The sequence below is a fragment of the Passer domesticus genome, chromosome 1, assembly GCF_036417665.1.
Source record: "Passer domesticus isolate bPasDom1 chromosome 1, bPasDom1.hap1, whole genome shotgun sequence".
Classification (NCBI taxonomy): Eukaryota; Metazoa; Chordata; class Aves; order Passeriformes; family Passeridae; genus Passer; species Passer domesticus.
This window is the reverse complement of record NC_087474.1, coordinates 9,280,093-9,295,691: the sequence shown is the minus strand read 5'-3', so window position 1 is coordinate 9,295,691 and position 15,599 is coordinate 9,280,093. Positions and strand designations below refer to the sequence as shown.

Sequence of the window (15,599 nt, the reverse complement as noted above, 5' to 3'; positions counted from 1 at the left end):
CAGTTTTCTCACTGCTGTGGACAAATTCCTTTAATCTTAATTCAGGATGTCCTATACAATGCCCAGTTCTGTCAGCTCCCTGATTTACTCCAGGGCGCATGGGAGGGACTGGTGAGGACTAACACCTCACAGGGGTGCTGCTAAATCTGCTCCTACCCTAGGACTGCTCTTTACCCACCAATCCACGACTATTATTTGTGTGACCACACCAAATACCGTTTCAAGAATATGTTTCCCCATCCAGGTCTCAAACTCCTACCATAACGCTATGAAATAAGCCAATAAAGCCAGATTCTTTCCTCCCTTTGACATTCACCACCTTGACTGACAGCTGGTACCTACCCCCCTGATCTAAGCACTTGAGTAACTTCACTTCTGTAACCTCCATCTTCCTCTGCCTCTAACTTTCCACTGCTTCTTATTCTCATTTATTAAATTTTGTCTGAAGTTGATTGTGAACTCCATAATGGTTTATTTTTATGTACCCTAGGAAATGCTCAGTACAATACCAGAACTCAGAAAAAGCCTATCCATAGAATACTTCCCAGCACAGTATTTAGTATCTTAAGCCCTACAGATTACTTTGGTCTTCTATGTATAAACCCCAGGAATATTGGAGTACCCACTATGATAGGTATATTGGCTATAAGTCCTTGCAAAGAACATGCATGGAAGACCAATCTCTCGTGAGATGATTGTAAAAAAATTTAGTAGTCAAGCAAATCCACATGACAAATTCTTTCCTTCTGTTTCATGAATCAAAATCTATTTCTCTGTGACACATGATATATCAAAATGCTTAATTTTGCCTTCTTCTATTTTTTTTAATTTGGATTTTTAAACAAGAAATAATAGTCAGTTACACCAACATGATCAAAATTCTCCTACTCATAATTTTGTACATATCTATTCCCCCTCCAAAAAATTAGTATTTTGGCAGTACTTTTTGTAGTCTTTAGGTACTGAATTAACAGCTGGAGAAAATTAATTCCCTTGTTTTATATAACTGAAAAGAAGCAATAAATGTACAAGTTTCCTATATATTTCAGAGACAGAGGTGACTAACCCTGTCTGGAATGGACTATTCCAGTAGTGAAAAATGTAATCTCTAAGCTCATTCAATATTAAGTTTTTCTCTTGTGACTTGTCTACCAGGAATTTTGCTGATAATGCCAATTTATTTCACTTAAGACAATGATTAGTCAACAGTCAGGGAAAAATTTCAATCAGTGCAATGTGGTTTGAATTGAACTTTGTTTGACTTTTGACTCCTGCTGAGAGTTATATAGGGTACAGAAATGCTCAGAGTGGTACCATCAATTTGAAAAAAGAAATAAATGAGGAACTGGACATTGTTGTTCATGGATGCAATGGAGAAAAACCATGAACAGGCAAACAGAGTTCAGAACAAGGTTTGAAAGGGATTGTTATAAATTATATGGGAAGAAAATATTTTTTTAAGCTATGAACAAATTTTTAGCATTGGCTTTATAAAATATTTCTGAGTAGCCAAGTGTGCAAGATAAAGCTGCACTGGTTGATCAAACTAATACAACCAGCAATTGTGAAATGAAAAATCCAAAGGCTTGCTGACCTTGGCAGCATTACAGAAGCAATCTTTACATAAGAATGAAGTGTTCTTAGATTATTTCTCCCAATATATTATGTTTTAAACATACTTTCACTTCACCTTTGTAAAGAGCTTTGAAATCTCCAAGTGAAAAGTGCCATGTCCAGTTATGGAATTAAATATGAAAATACATGTATCTCTTTGTCCCAGCTATCACTTTTCTTGAAGACACTTATTTACTGCTGATAACAGTGTAAACCCCCACTGCCCTTATGCAAGATGGTTAAGCTCTGTTATGCCCTCTGGACATCAGCCAGGCCTCTCTCCACATTATTAGGTTTTGGAATATAGGCCACTTTCTTGCTTTAAAAATGAAATTAGAGCAGTCATTTCCTAGGAGGGTGGGGAGAAAGTAGCAGAACACTGAAGGATGACTACTGACACAAGGATGCTGCCTCCCACACTTAAAGGGACTGTGCAAGCCTCCTTAGCCCAAGTTTGCAGAATTAGGGCTTGAAGTGATTTGAATTAACAACAAGAAAAATAGGAGCTGCTGACACAGGGGGAGAAAGGATGCCATGGCATTCACAATGGCAATATCCACAAAAATAGGTTGATCATCACCTGAGGCACTAAGCAAGCCAAAGGCCTCTGGGGCAGGAAGTATTTAAGAGCCCTCAAAACCTCTCTTTAATATTTCTATAACAAAAAAGGAACCAATATGCAGAAAGATAGGCAGGGAGCACATGGCTCAAGTTTCACAGGATTTTCTTATTAAGGTAAACGTTTATTTAATATCACTGCCATAAAGGACTTCAAGGCTTCATGATGAAAGTCAAACTGTTCTCAAAGCTGACGTGTCAGAGCATATTTCCAGCAATGATTCAGCATTTCCACTCTGAGGACATCCATAGTACAAGATAAATGTTATGAAACGACTTCATACACAAGGTGGCATAAACCATCCACATTCTCTACCTTCACCAGGCATCATTTAAAATTCCTGGCAAATCCAGTGAAGACTGGATGCAGTTTACCTAATTTTAACTATTTATAGGAATAATCAGTACTTATAATAAGACCCAACAATTATTAAAGAGATTTATTTAAAAATCTTAAAGTAAATCATTTATATATGGTCATAGTTTTTGGTTTTAAAAGAGGGACTATTGAGTAGCTAAATTAAATGCTAGCAATTCAATATGGAGAGATACAGTATATGTGTTTATTCTTAACAGTTTTTTCCCTGCCACTACTTCCTTTTCATTACTTTCGGCTACTTTGAGGCAGGCCTGATTTTTTTACTATTTCCCAAAACCCTGAGAGCTCCCTGAGAGCAATCTGCTCTCCTGAGAGCAACCTGAGGCAACAACAACAGGTTTTGTGGAACTCACTCTAAGGTAACAGCAGTCAAAAGTGCTGTTTTGAAACAAAACACTCCACATGTTTTCAACAACTGCTTCCCCATCCCACAAAGTGCCTGAAACCTTACATTCCTTGCAGCACAGATCATCCTAAGGTCAGCCTGCTGCTCTACAGCTAATCCAAGCTTTTAGCAAAGGAAGTGCCTCTCTCTCCAGCAATCCTAGGCAGAGTGGAAGTGGCAGTTTTATGCCTTTCTGTAGCAACAATTTTATCTGAAACATTCATATGCATTATTCCTTCCACAGGAAGGGAGCCTAGCTCTGTAGGAAGCCTAGTGAAGTGCTCCATTTGGGGAGGTGACACAGAGATGACAACAGCAGCAGGTATTTGGCTGATTCAAGGCTAGGTACCAGTAGGCACCACTCCTGACCAGAATGTTTCATCTTCTAATGGCATGTAGACAACATATCTGCCCATTCTTGAAAAGTATATAAGAAATGCTTTTTGCTGTCTCACTGCCATACTCATAAGAATAGCATTTTTAAAGAAAAAGCAACATAGATATGGATGCCATGAGTGAAATCCAGATTGCTCTTTTTGCACCAATAGAATCCACATCAGTAAAAGAAAAGCAGGATTTAACTCCTTGTTTTTGATACTGGACTCATCAGTAACATGACTGTGACTTTATAACATAAAATACCATTCCAATAAAAGATTAAGAATGCAAGTCATCAAAATACAAAAATGATTAATGAAAATGACATTAGGTAACAACAGTAGCATCTTATACAGCAATTTGTTTACTCTTGTTGAAGGTTCCCACACTTTACTGCACTCAGGTGCACACACTCTGGCACAGGGTACTGTGCAAGTAAAACTTGCTGGAATCTTCAAAAATTGCCATCTGCTACATGCACCACATTTTGGTACCTCTGTACAGATGCTCTAGGTATGTACCATTGTTTCAATATTCAGTTCTTTACCCAATAACCTGGCCAGACCATCTGAACACCTTCATAAGTCTGTTAATGAATAGCAATCCTCTAATCAGCACATGAAATCTCATAGGTACTCACCCTGCAAACTGGGCACTGCCAGTGACTACTGCTGTCTCTAAGCCTGAACTCATCAGACAAACACTTGGAATGATACACACGAAAACACAGGTCACATATCAACACCTCTCCAGGCAAATGGCATTCAAAACAATACCAGTCATGATTTTCTGTTTCCCAGTCCTACAAAAAATACAAAATATTTTGGTATGACATTCTGTCAAAATCTGCAGGAACTAAGAACAAAATTGATATGTCTTGAAATCCAGCAGCAATTAGACATTATAAACATTTTTAAGAAGTGTATAATGTTTAAAAAACAGGGGAAAACCTACGTGCTTAAAGGTCTTCATCAATTTAATACACACTAACTCCAATAGAATATGAATGCCAAGTTTTAATTTTTTCAATTTTCTGATTAGTTACAATTTCAAAGATGAGCTCTGTCCACAATGAAAAGTGGGTTTGTTTTCTACCTTTGTGTAAAACATTTGTTGACCTCTCTGTATTAGATTGCAAACAAAAGTTTGTGCACCTCAACAGACCATACCTATTTTCTTGGACTATTTCCCTCAGCTTGATTGTTACATTATATTTTCAACTGTAATTTTCTGAAGGGTGGTCCCTTCCAGGCTTTCTTCTCTTAAAACTGACAACTTTTCAGCATCAAAGTGTTGAGTTACAAGAAATAAATGAAATCATGAACCAATTACTGCAAGAAATGTTTCTGCTAAGCAATCCCAATGCAATTCAAAACATATAAAATGTTTCACTTGCCGTGCTCAATAGCACCGGGCTCATTCCTGAAATGTTCTGCAGTAGACAAAGGATATGGTTCTGCTGATGCACAGGTGTCTTTAATATACTCTTCCTTGAAAATTCACCCCCAACGGCCAAATTCTGACCTTTGAAACATGTGCACAAGCTTTGCTGAAATAAATGAGAGCAGCATGCATATAATTTGGAGGCAGAATTTTGCTCTAGGAATCTGTAGTTCTAAAACCAAGCAGAATTGCCAGTGGCCACTGTTAAATGTTTGTTTGTTATCTGAAATGCCACAGTTTTCTCTACACTTAGAAGACAAAATAGCTGTCATATCTCAGATAAAACTCTCAATGCCTTTTCATGTCAAATGTCACTTTTCAATGGGTTCAGATCTCTGCAAAAACTACTCCTATTCTTCAGTAAATTATCTCGATAAAAATCTGATCGAGCTATTTTTAATGTCATGTTGTAAAGGTGGAGTTAGCAATTCCCACTGACTGCCAGCACCGGCATTTGTGTGGTTTTCATTATTCTGTGCCTGGGAAGTGCAGTCCTGGTGTGAGAGGTCTCCTCCAGCGGAGCAGCGTACGAAGGGCCACAGAACTCCTCTGAGCAGAGCACCCAGGAGCACACGAGATTTTGGGACAGCCCCAACCCACACTGCCTGCACTAAACTTGATGCACCATGAATGTTGGATTGCAGGGGTAGCAAGTTTAGAGGGGGGGGGAACCACCCTATGAAATCTTAACCAGAACTTTGCCCTCCTTTGTTGTGCAGATTAACAGTGTAACTTGATCTTTTGTCATTTCTCCTCATTTCATTTTATTGGCAAATTCTGTATATCTCAAAATGGCATAGCACCACCAGATTTGCCTAAAAGAACACATTCTTGTTTCGCCAATCTTTCCCCTTCCAAAGTCCAGTGGCTGTGTATTTTGGGAGCCCTTTCTTTGGGATATTTTGTAAACAACTAAAGATACTGCATTGTTGGTGCACTTGATTTGCCTGTAGACTGGGAGAAATCAGGATAAAGTAATGTTTTTTATTACATTTATATTAACTGTATCTAGAAAATGAAAAAAAAAAAATCAGGTGGCAGTAAAGGGCCAATTAAGCAAGAAAAAGAATCAGTTTTGGTTGAATGTATATTTAGATAAAAATTAAACTGAGAAGACCCCAAGAGGTCCTGCAATTTCACCACAGATTCAGGATTCTAGGAGTCTTAATTTTTGTTTGTATTAGTTACGTATTCGTATCTCCCAGATATTCCATTGTTAAGAAATATGCTGGCAAAGAGATGCGGAATTTCATAAACATACGGAAATATATTTGCTGGCAAGAAAAACCATACACTCAAGCCAGAAACCATGACGTTAAATAAAAGAGCAGAAGAGGCTTCCTTCAGTATTCACACCGCAAAGTTTTGAAAACCCCATTATTTCTAAATACAAGGATTTTCACAGAAAAAAAGCTTTAGTTTAATGCAGTATATTTAGTGCATAAGTATACATAAAACATTAATTTGTGCAATATATTTGAAAAGCTATTTAAAAAAAAGGTTTAAAAAGGTGCATAACCCTTGTGGACAACTGCCCTATTGACTTCAACAGCGAGGTCAGAGGCATCAGTTTTCCTCCAACAGCAATGAAACGTTGGCTATTGCTCCTCTCGGCTTACCTAAGCGTGAACGGGAGGGGAGTGCGCTCCCAGCACTCCGTCTATTTATTCACTTATTTATTTCCATGCGGGAGACGGGGCCGGTCGCGCCGAGCCCAGCCGGGGCCCGGGCGGGCCGGGCCGCTCGGGCAGGGCGCGGCGGGGCTGCAGTTCCCGGCCGCACCGCCAGGTGTCGCCGGGCGCTGCCGAGAGCGGCGGCCTGAGGGCGGCCGCGGGGACAGCGGCGGGAGCGGGCCCGGGCCCGCCGCGCACACGCTCCGCTCGGGACCGGGGGTGACATGGATGATGGTGGTGGCTAGGAGAGTAAACTAAGCTATCCTAATGGGAGACAGAAACGTAATAGGAAATATGACAGAATTCAAAACCACATAGTGCAAAAATTGTTCACCTTGTTTTTTGCTGCTGTCTGGGAAAAAGGCTGCATACCGTAGGCCTTTCAAAATAAAAACAAAACAAACTTTGTATCTATACTGTAAGCCATCTGGTTATCAGGATATACACAAGGCTAGAAAGAATTCATGCACAGTGACCAGGAAATCAATCTGTTAGTTCTAACTTCTGGTTGCATACATTTCCTCCTGCATTCCTGGAATGCTACCTGACACTTTCACCACATTTTATTTCTTTAAAATATCCCACGTACTTATATGATTAAAAGAACCCAACACCCATCATTCTTATCCATATACACACCCACCACCAGGCCAATTTAAAAATCATCAAGAATATTAATGATTGTTAATTAATGCACTCTCTTTCATACATAAACCTTCTCTGGGTATCTAAAATGGATCCTTCTAACACAAATTGCTGCATAGGGAATTGCCCCACCAAAAGCAAAGCAGCACCTTTGCTGCATGTTATCTAAGGTTAGGCTATCACTTTATCAATCAAACTCACAGTCCTCGTTTGTGTATAAAAGGTGGTACATTTTCCCAGGGCCATGCAGACTGAGGAAGGATCTCCACACAGGGACTGAGTTTCCTGGTGCAGGGAGGGAAGGGCTCTGGGGTCACTGTGCTGCAGACAAAGGGAATCAATCCTCTGCCCAAGTTCAGCATTTCAGCGGCACCAGCCTGGCCCCGAGAGGGAGCAGATTTGGTAACTCAGATCCAACAGGAGACCTTCCCCTTGGTCCTGCCCAGCTGCCCGCTGCGTTCGTGGATCTATGCACCAGCAGGACAGAAATGAGTTTGGGGGACTGTGTGTCACAGCCAGAGCTAGGCTCTGTTAGGCAGAGCGGGATCTTGCAATCATATGGGTCACACGTGGTGGTCACTTGCTCTTTATATTCAAATCTGTCAAACATTCTATCATAAAGGTCACTTTGCACTGACATTAATAGCTGAGGTTCACTCAGCATCATGAGTGAAGTACTGCAACAATTTCAAAAACACATCTTAATTTATGACCAGCACGTAAGCTTACTTTTCTTTGTCATTTGTCTTAAGTAGGTTGTCTTAAAGCAAATACATACATTTATTCTGGAAGTACAGAAAAATAACATGGGATAGAAAATGTCAGGCTATCCAGAGCACTTGACAATTTAAATACAGATAAACCCAACAGAAAGGAATGAATCATCATGTCGTAGCCTTTACTGTAAAATAAAATACATAGTTGTTGTCAAGGAAAGAATAATTTTAGTGCACAAAGAAAATGTCCATTATAATGCAAATGTACATGGAAAAGAAATGCTTACTCATTAGTAATGGAGATTTACTTAGCTGTAATTGAAATAGGGAATCTGTATGTTGGAGAATGTGACATCCTGCTGTACAATTAGCATACCATTAAGTAGGAGATGTGAAGCACATACTGACAGTAAAATTAACAATAACTTAGAGGTCACAATTGTAACTATTAGGTCACTTCCATACCACAGCAAGCCCGTAATTATTGTAAAAAAAAGATGTTAAAACAAGTAATACATTTTCATTTTCATATAAATTATATGTAGGTATAGCACATGAAAACAGTATAACCTCCTTTCTCAGACTTTGTCTAAAAGGACCACTTTGCCTTTTTATAATGCACATTCCATTAACATAGCTCATTTCTTACCTGTTAATCTGTTTTCTCCAAGTCCCTTAATGGTAGCCCAGATACTCGGTATTAAGTCACTCTACTATCAGGTGGAGAGAGGAAAAGGGAGGGGGGAAAAAAAGCAAAACTCTATTCATGAAACTCCCCCTTATGGGGATTTGCTGGTTTCACACAGTTGAACTAGATTTCCCAACAATCCAAATTATGGATATCCTTTGGACCCAACCAGTAAGCTAAAAAAAAAAGGGTCATATAGATGGGAAAGACAGTTAAAAGTCAGTTACCCCTTTGGCACGATCATGTTTATTTACAAATAGCATACATACAGTTCTGTTGTCCTAAATTCAATATGAAGCAAACAAAGGGAATAATTTCCCATGGAGTTCATGGTTCCCAGCATTTCCTGTGTAGCACTTGTCCCATAGCAATCTTTGCACTTTTTTCCCCCCAGGTGTTTTGTTTTAAGTGCTTCTCCAGCATTCATTTTATATGTGTGCTGCTGTGGTGTTCCTCTCTCTCCCCCCTACACTCCTGCACACACAGCTCCTTCCAGATCACAGGATTTTCATTCAGACCCACCTGTGCACAAACTCATTGTCAGCCCAGCAGGCTGTCTATGCTTTAACAGTGCCTAGAGCTCCAGCTGCCCAGTGGATAAGAAACTTAGAGCAGTTTTTCACTAGTTTAAAGGAAGCGTATTAGTAGATACACAGTAGATTTCACCCACCGTGTAACACTTTTGGTCTGTCACAGTGGTGGAATCTAGAATGGCATTAAGGTCCATGCCAGCAGATAGAAGTAATTTAAAAAAATAAATTATTTAAAAATAGTAGTATTTGCATGCTACATTTATTTCAAGTAATTTTCATCACCAACCCAAGACTTCAGTGTAATCTTTTCATGATTATTTAATAACACTTTAAAGAATGTCAATACATGAGTTCCTACTATTTCTCAGATTCCCATTTCTTTAACATATAATGAGATAGGCCATGCCCAATTTAAAGATATAATTTCTGAAGCAAATGTTCTGTATTCTGATATTTTAGGACTTGGGAACAGCCATAAGGAACACTTCCATCTCTTCTCACCTCTATCAGCTTTAAAATCAGAGTTCCCCTCCCCTTTCTTCAACTAAGAGAGAAGCTTTTAAAATCTTGGGTTTTGATGTCAAGGTTTCTTTGCTGGCCTTCAATAACTCTTCACTGGAACCGAACAAAATTGACTACCAAGTAGAAATATTCACTGAAATAAATGCCTAACAAGAATGATGCTCTTTTTTTTTTTTTTTTTCACATCTTCGATTTTGTTTTGGTTTTGCAACATGCATCCATCATCATCTGCTGTTGGGAAGTAATTCCTATCATCTCTACTTAATCTTTCATATTTCAAACTTTCTTCTGTAAATTAAAAGCCTTTATTATATAAGAAATGGTGGTACTGCATTCTAGCATAGATGGATCTACCATTTCATTACTCTCCTCTGGTATCCGGGTCATCTCTTTAAGAGGACTGAGTATGCTGCAGGAACCTATGCCCCACTCACATTAAACAAAGCAGCATCTATTTCTGTCTAAATACATTTTCCGTTCTTAATAAATCAGTTCCTTTCTGTCTTTTTCAGGCAGCATCTGTTCCATCAAAGCTTTCTCAATTAGACATGAGCTTTACTAAAGGTAATTGCTAAAACCTTGCAGTACATCTTTATGACTCACAACTATCAGGAACCACCGTGGGGGTGCACTACCTATGAGACTTCTGTCCTCCAAAAGCTGAAGAAATGCTTCCTACTTCTATATTTGCTGCAAATAGCGACTGCCCACTTCATTTATCTGTTTTGTACTTCTCTCATGGTGTAAATACTGGAATCCCTGCCCCACACAAAAGGCAACCTGTAAACAGACTTGGACAGGAGCACCAGGGTTTTAATAGCCCTGATGAGCTCCAGAAATGCAACACCAGCATTTATCTCAGCTTTGAAATGCCTCCCTTTGCCCATCTATGCACTGCTTTTGCAATTCTGTTCAACTTCCAAGTAACTGCTCTGTAGTAAGAGGTGTTTTACAAAGTGTGGCTGATTATCTGTAGAGCTGCACAGATGGAAGCCTTACCACCCCCCCCCCTTTTTTTTTTTCCCCAGAGAGTTCAAGTGGATGTGGTACGTGCACACTGGCCTTTATTTTAAACAGGCTCTATCTCATTGGGCACAGCAGCCAGTAGGAAAGCTCCAGCTTATCAGGGGTCTCTGGCAGATGTACTGGTTTCCACTCAGACATCAGCATGCACCAAGTAATACCTGGGTGGAACAAACATTATGTGTCATGGAACATCATTCCCAGTGTTTTTTCAAATGCAGTGGGGACACAGTGTGTGTGTTTTTCACCAGAAGCCTTAGTCTGCTGTGAGAGCAGTCTTCCTACTGCCCTTTGGGTCAGTCTTCTCCTCATGCCCTGTCTCTGGCTCCATCTGTTCTTTAGCAAGCATGAATCCTCCTGTAAACATCCTTTCAGTAGCCCACAGGATCTGGTTTTATCTTTTCATCAGAACAATGATGAAAAGGTTAGGCTTCAAACTGAGGAAGGTGTGATTAATTCCTTGATGGCTCAGAGGACTTACTCCATCTTTGCAGCAGGTAAATGGTGAGTTAGCCGTTTAATAAAGTATTTCCCTTTCATCATTACTGTAAAGGGTCTATATTTGATCAGGACGATTGCTTTCCAATGATAAAAGTTTCCTAGATCATCACATGTTTTACATTTAATGCTAGAGCAATGCTTTGGGGTAAATTCAGCACCAAAATAAGCTTATTTTCTCCCCTGCAGTTTTCCTGCATCCCTGTGTTTACTAGATATATTTCTTCCTGTTTTGTATCTATGTTTTTCCTACTGCTTTTGCTCATCAAAAGTGCTTAGCAAATAAACAAGCATCCATCTCTCTTTCAAAGCCAGGAAGACTTCAGCAGCTAGAATCCCTTTGTGCAAATTGTTTCACTTTATCTTTTCTTTCTTTTTCTAGAAAACTACTACAGCAGGTAGCTACAATGTGTGCTTTTACAGACAGGATAATCTATCCATTCAGATCTGTTGCCTTTATAGATTCATTCCTTCTCTGGCCTGGGCTTTATCCTTAAAATGGATTCCCATAAATTGACCCTGTAGGACACTTTGTAGGTACTCATTATTCATATTTTATCACAAAGAAATAAAAAATAATTATGAATTCATATGTCCTCACAACTACTGAGGCATCTTGCTTTATTTCAAGTACATTTATTTATTTATTTGTTAATTATGGCCAAGGTTTTAGAATCTCAGCAATCAATTGAAATTTCTTGTTTTACATGGTTTTTAAATTATCTTATTTTAGAAACCCTTTCTATTCTAAAAAGAACAAACACAAAACCAACAGTAAGGGGAGAGATCAAAATCTCCTTCTCCACAGTCCATGTATTTATGAGCTTGTAATTATCGATTTCCATTTTTTTCACTGGTAACTTCTTCCTCTTCTGATGCACTGATGCAGGAAGACTCAGGTTCTGCAGAGAATTCCACACCCTCTCAGAACTCCTCTGGCTTTATTTCACTGAATTTGATCTAATTAATTTATTGCCAGTTTGTCCTAGAAGTCTTCAGTTCCCGGCAGAAACCTCCCAAATCTTCTCTGGATTCTATCAGGACAGGTAGGTTTTTATTCACCTTCCCACCCTGCAGCCATGCTCTGGACAATTTGGGGTGATAGGTCCCAAAGTGCAGAGCCAGGCTCTAGCTCTCAGTGCTAAAGAAGTGAGTTTTTTCCAAGAAGTGTAGTAGCATGTCAGCAGCCAAACTGACTGTCACACTTATCTGCTTGGCCTACAAGCTGTGTTCCTGAAGGAATGAATAAATCTCAATTTCCTTCCCAAGAATATAATGTTTGAGTAGTAGCAGTGCACATTATTTGAGGTGAGACAATACAAGCATTCTCCTCCAGGATATTAGAAATATAAAATAATTTCAAGTTAAAGTGGTTTTTTTTTCTTTCTTCACGTTCCAAGCAAGTTCAAGGTTAATAGAAACTTTCAGCTTATCTCCTCAGAAACTGGATTCACTCTGCTATTAAGGTCACAATTTTTGACTTAAGTTGAGCCAAGAGGAGGTTTGTAGGCTATTTTCATTAGGGAGATAAATCAGTGATGGAGTGAGGAATTTATCAGATGCAATGCCTTTTATGTCCACATTATGGTTTTGTTCCCCTAGAAAGAAGGTAAATCCAGACCAGAAATAAACCATCTCTTTGTTTGTAGTTCCAAGTCTCCTTTCAAGAACTGTGCACAAAAATGGTCTTCTTCCCTTTGCTTGCTTAAAATACATTTACATTGCTTCTCTGGTCTTCTTGTGTAGTTTTTCTTTAGGTTGATGGTTCAACACACACAGGAACATTTTATCTGAACCAACAGCAGAACCTCCTACACAGGTTCCTTAAACCTCTTGCCTATGTGTCCTGTGCTGTAGGTGTGGCTGATATTGTTTCAGCTGTCAGTTGATAGAAAGGCATGGGGACTGCATTTATTGTGAATTAAACATGAATATTAATAAGCCAGTCAACTTCAATGAAGTTTCATTCAGTGACCAGCACGACACAATAATAATAGATTTTAATCAGAGATAATAGATTTAAATTGCCAGAGATACAGAGCATTTGGAACCCACAAAGTTAATAAAAATAACACTACTAGGTCAGGGTGGGCACAGAAGGGGTAGAAAAAACTCAAGATGCATATTTTCAAAACAAACTCAAGACAGACTGATCTATGTCATTATTCTATTAGCATAATTTAAATCCCATGATGAAACCTTTCTGCAGACTAGTTTGACTAGTTTACTTCAAACTTGAAGGTAAATTCTCATTCTTAAAAACATCCCTTCAATCAGAAAAGAATATTTTATGAAATCTGTGAACAACATTATCAGTATCTCAACTCCAGAATGGAGAGTGAAAGCCTTAAAGAAGAATGCAGCATTACGTCACCTGAATTTTGAAAAGTCAAGTTGGCAAAGCTGAGAGAGGCAAGTGAAGATGCTGACAAGGTTGTTTCACCAGTTTAAAAGAAGCAGCATCTCTCTGCAGTCAGATGGAGTCTACTAGTGTCACCTTCAGTAATGTGAAGATCCTGCAAACATTGTGAACTCCCTTTCCAGAGAACAAAAAATAACGATGAGCAGAGGAGAGGGAAGAAATACCCCTGAACAGATGGGAAGAGAAAAATAAGATTGGAAAGGGAATGCAGAGAATTGCTCACTATTCTTAACCCATCTAGAGGCAGCAAGAACCACTAGAATTGCTGTGAAGCCATTCTCATGATCTGCATGTTAACAGCCTTAATGCAAAGACAGAAGAAGGTCTTGGCTTTAATGCAGAAAGAATTTCTCTTCCATAAGTTGGGAATTCAGAATTTTAATTTATTTATCTAGGACAAAATAGTCTATGCTTTGATTTGATGATTTGAATATATTTGCTTTTCTGAACTTTCACATATCCACTTATTTTTAGTTTATTAATAAGTAGAATCACATCTGCAGTTTGTGACAATAATTTGCAAGATAAATCATTGCATTTAGCACATGAAGGACTGATTTCATGGCAGTCTTTTGTAAAATTAAGCTCCAAATTATGGGACCTTAAAGGATGGAAAGACAGCAAAGATTCAAAGAATTTCAGAAGCTCATCATCCTTGAGTGTTCTTGTGTGACCAGGCTGGTATGTGGCCTGACCTCAAACTCCTCATACTCTCCCTGATGTGTGATAATAAGGGATGGAAGCCAGTTTGAATTTTTTCTCTCACGGGATCAATCATTAACTCTTTGCATCAGTGAATCCCAAACTGTAAAGAACACTGGCACTTTCACAATAATTAGGAATCTATCTGGAACATTCCAGCCTGGAAAATTCTCGATTTGTTCAATATGTAAAAAATATGAACTAATATGGCTTGGGCTATGTTTGGCTTTGGATCAGTGAATTTACATAGGACTTTACATTAAAGGCAATATGGATGGACAAGGCAAACAGAGAATTTTTTTAAACACTGAAGGAGATTTTTCTTCATTTGGTGTGACATGTTCTTCCTCTTTGTGCTCTTCAGTTGTAAGAGCTTTCATGATGAAGGCACTGGCTGTCACTATTGCTGTTTCATATTATCCTCCTGCTCCTAACTGAAAAGAATGGGATGCACATTAAAACCATTCCTCAGCCTGGTTATTTAGAACTGGTAGCTATTCAGGCTGGTTTTGGATTGAGGTTTGGTTTTGCCTGTTGTTGTTTGGGGCTTTTTTATTATTTAAAATGTATTTTGTGTATAGAAAAGATTCAGATTCTCACAGTGACAGTTCTTAAGCTTTTTGCAATTATCTTCACATTTATGGAGACTCAAGATGACATAGTCAGTTCAAAAAACAGCTTCTGGCTACCAATACTGACCTAGCATGGAAAAATCAATATAATTACAAAAGCAATTAAGCATGGCAAGCAAGGAATCAAGCCTTTGCTCAATCTAAAATAATTTAGATTAACACAAACATAACAGCCAAAATAGTCCTTTCTCATAGACTGATCCTAGCAAAATCAAACCTGCAACTCATCAAATCACAAAAATAACTGGGTATGTGCCTAAGGTCACTTGGGTTAAAAAATCACCTTCAAGACCCACAGTGCTGACAGTGGCTTACAACAAATGTTACAATGATGGCAATACAGACAGAGTGGAGAGATGGATTATTTAGGCACCTTCGTGACACTGGAGTTGCTTTGAGCAAACCCCAGTACTTTCTCAATTTAAAATAGCAGAAAAATCCCCAGTAATGAAATAGCACATTGAGAACACACATGTATGTTGGGGAAAAAAACAAGTTGTATCTCTAATGTTTTCTGAAAGCAGAAAAAAGCAAGGAAACTTCCCCTCCAAATAGTGTGCTCTCCACTAAACTCAAACATCTTTAGAGGGAAGAATTGGAAAGGAAATCATTTAGATACAGAGAGGACCAAATACACAGGAGAATGACTGTAACTGAACCCCACAGTCAGACTTAACCAGCCAGAGGAATTTCTGCCTCTTTCTATAGGCAATCAATTAAATGATCAG

General features: G+C 38.8%; 1 protein-coding gene across 7 annotated transcripts in view; it reads right to left on the bottom strand.

The window, feature by feature from the left end:
• The window catches only part of ZMYND11 (zinc finger MYND-type containing 11), a 104,926-nt gene that overhangs the window by 23,629 nt on the left and 65,698 nt on the right, over positions 1-15,599 (bottom strand). For 5 of the 7 annotated variants that reach the window (XM_064387829.1, XM_064387888.1, XM_064387947.1 and 2 more), the window contains 2 exons: positions 6,825-6,869; positions 4,015-4,176 (listed from right to left, as the gene is read on the bottom strand). The exons of 1 other annotated variant lie outside the window; for it this stretch is intronic. In XM_064387829.1, the coding sequence (XP_064243899.1) occupies positions 4,015-4,176; positions 6,825-6,869 (207 nt within the window). The remainder of the gene's footprint in view (positions 1-4,014; positions 4,177-6,824; positions 6,870-15,599) is intronic. One more of the 7 variants, XM_064388079.1, reaches the window with a different exon arrangement.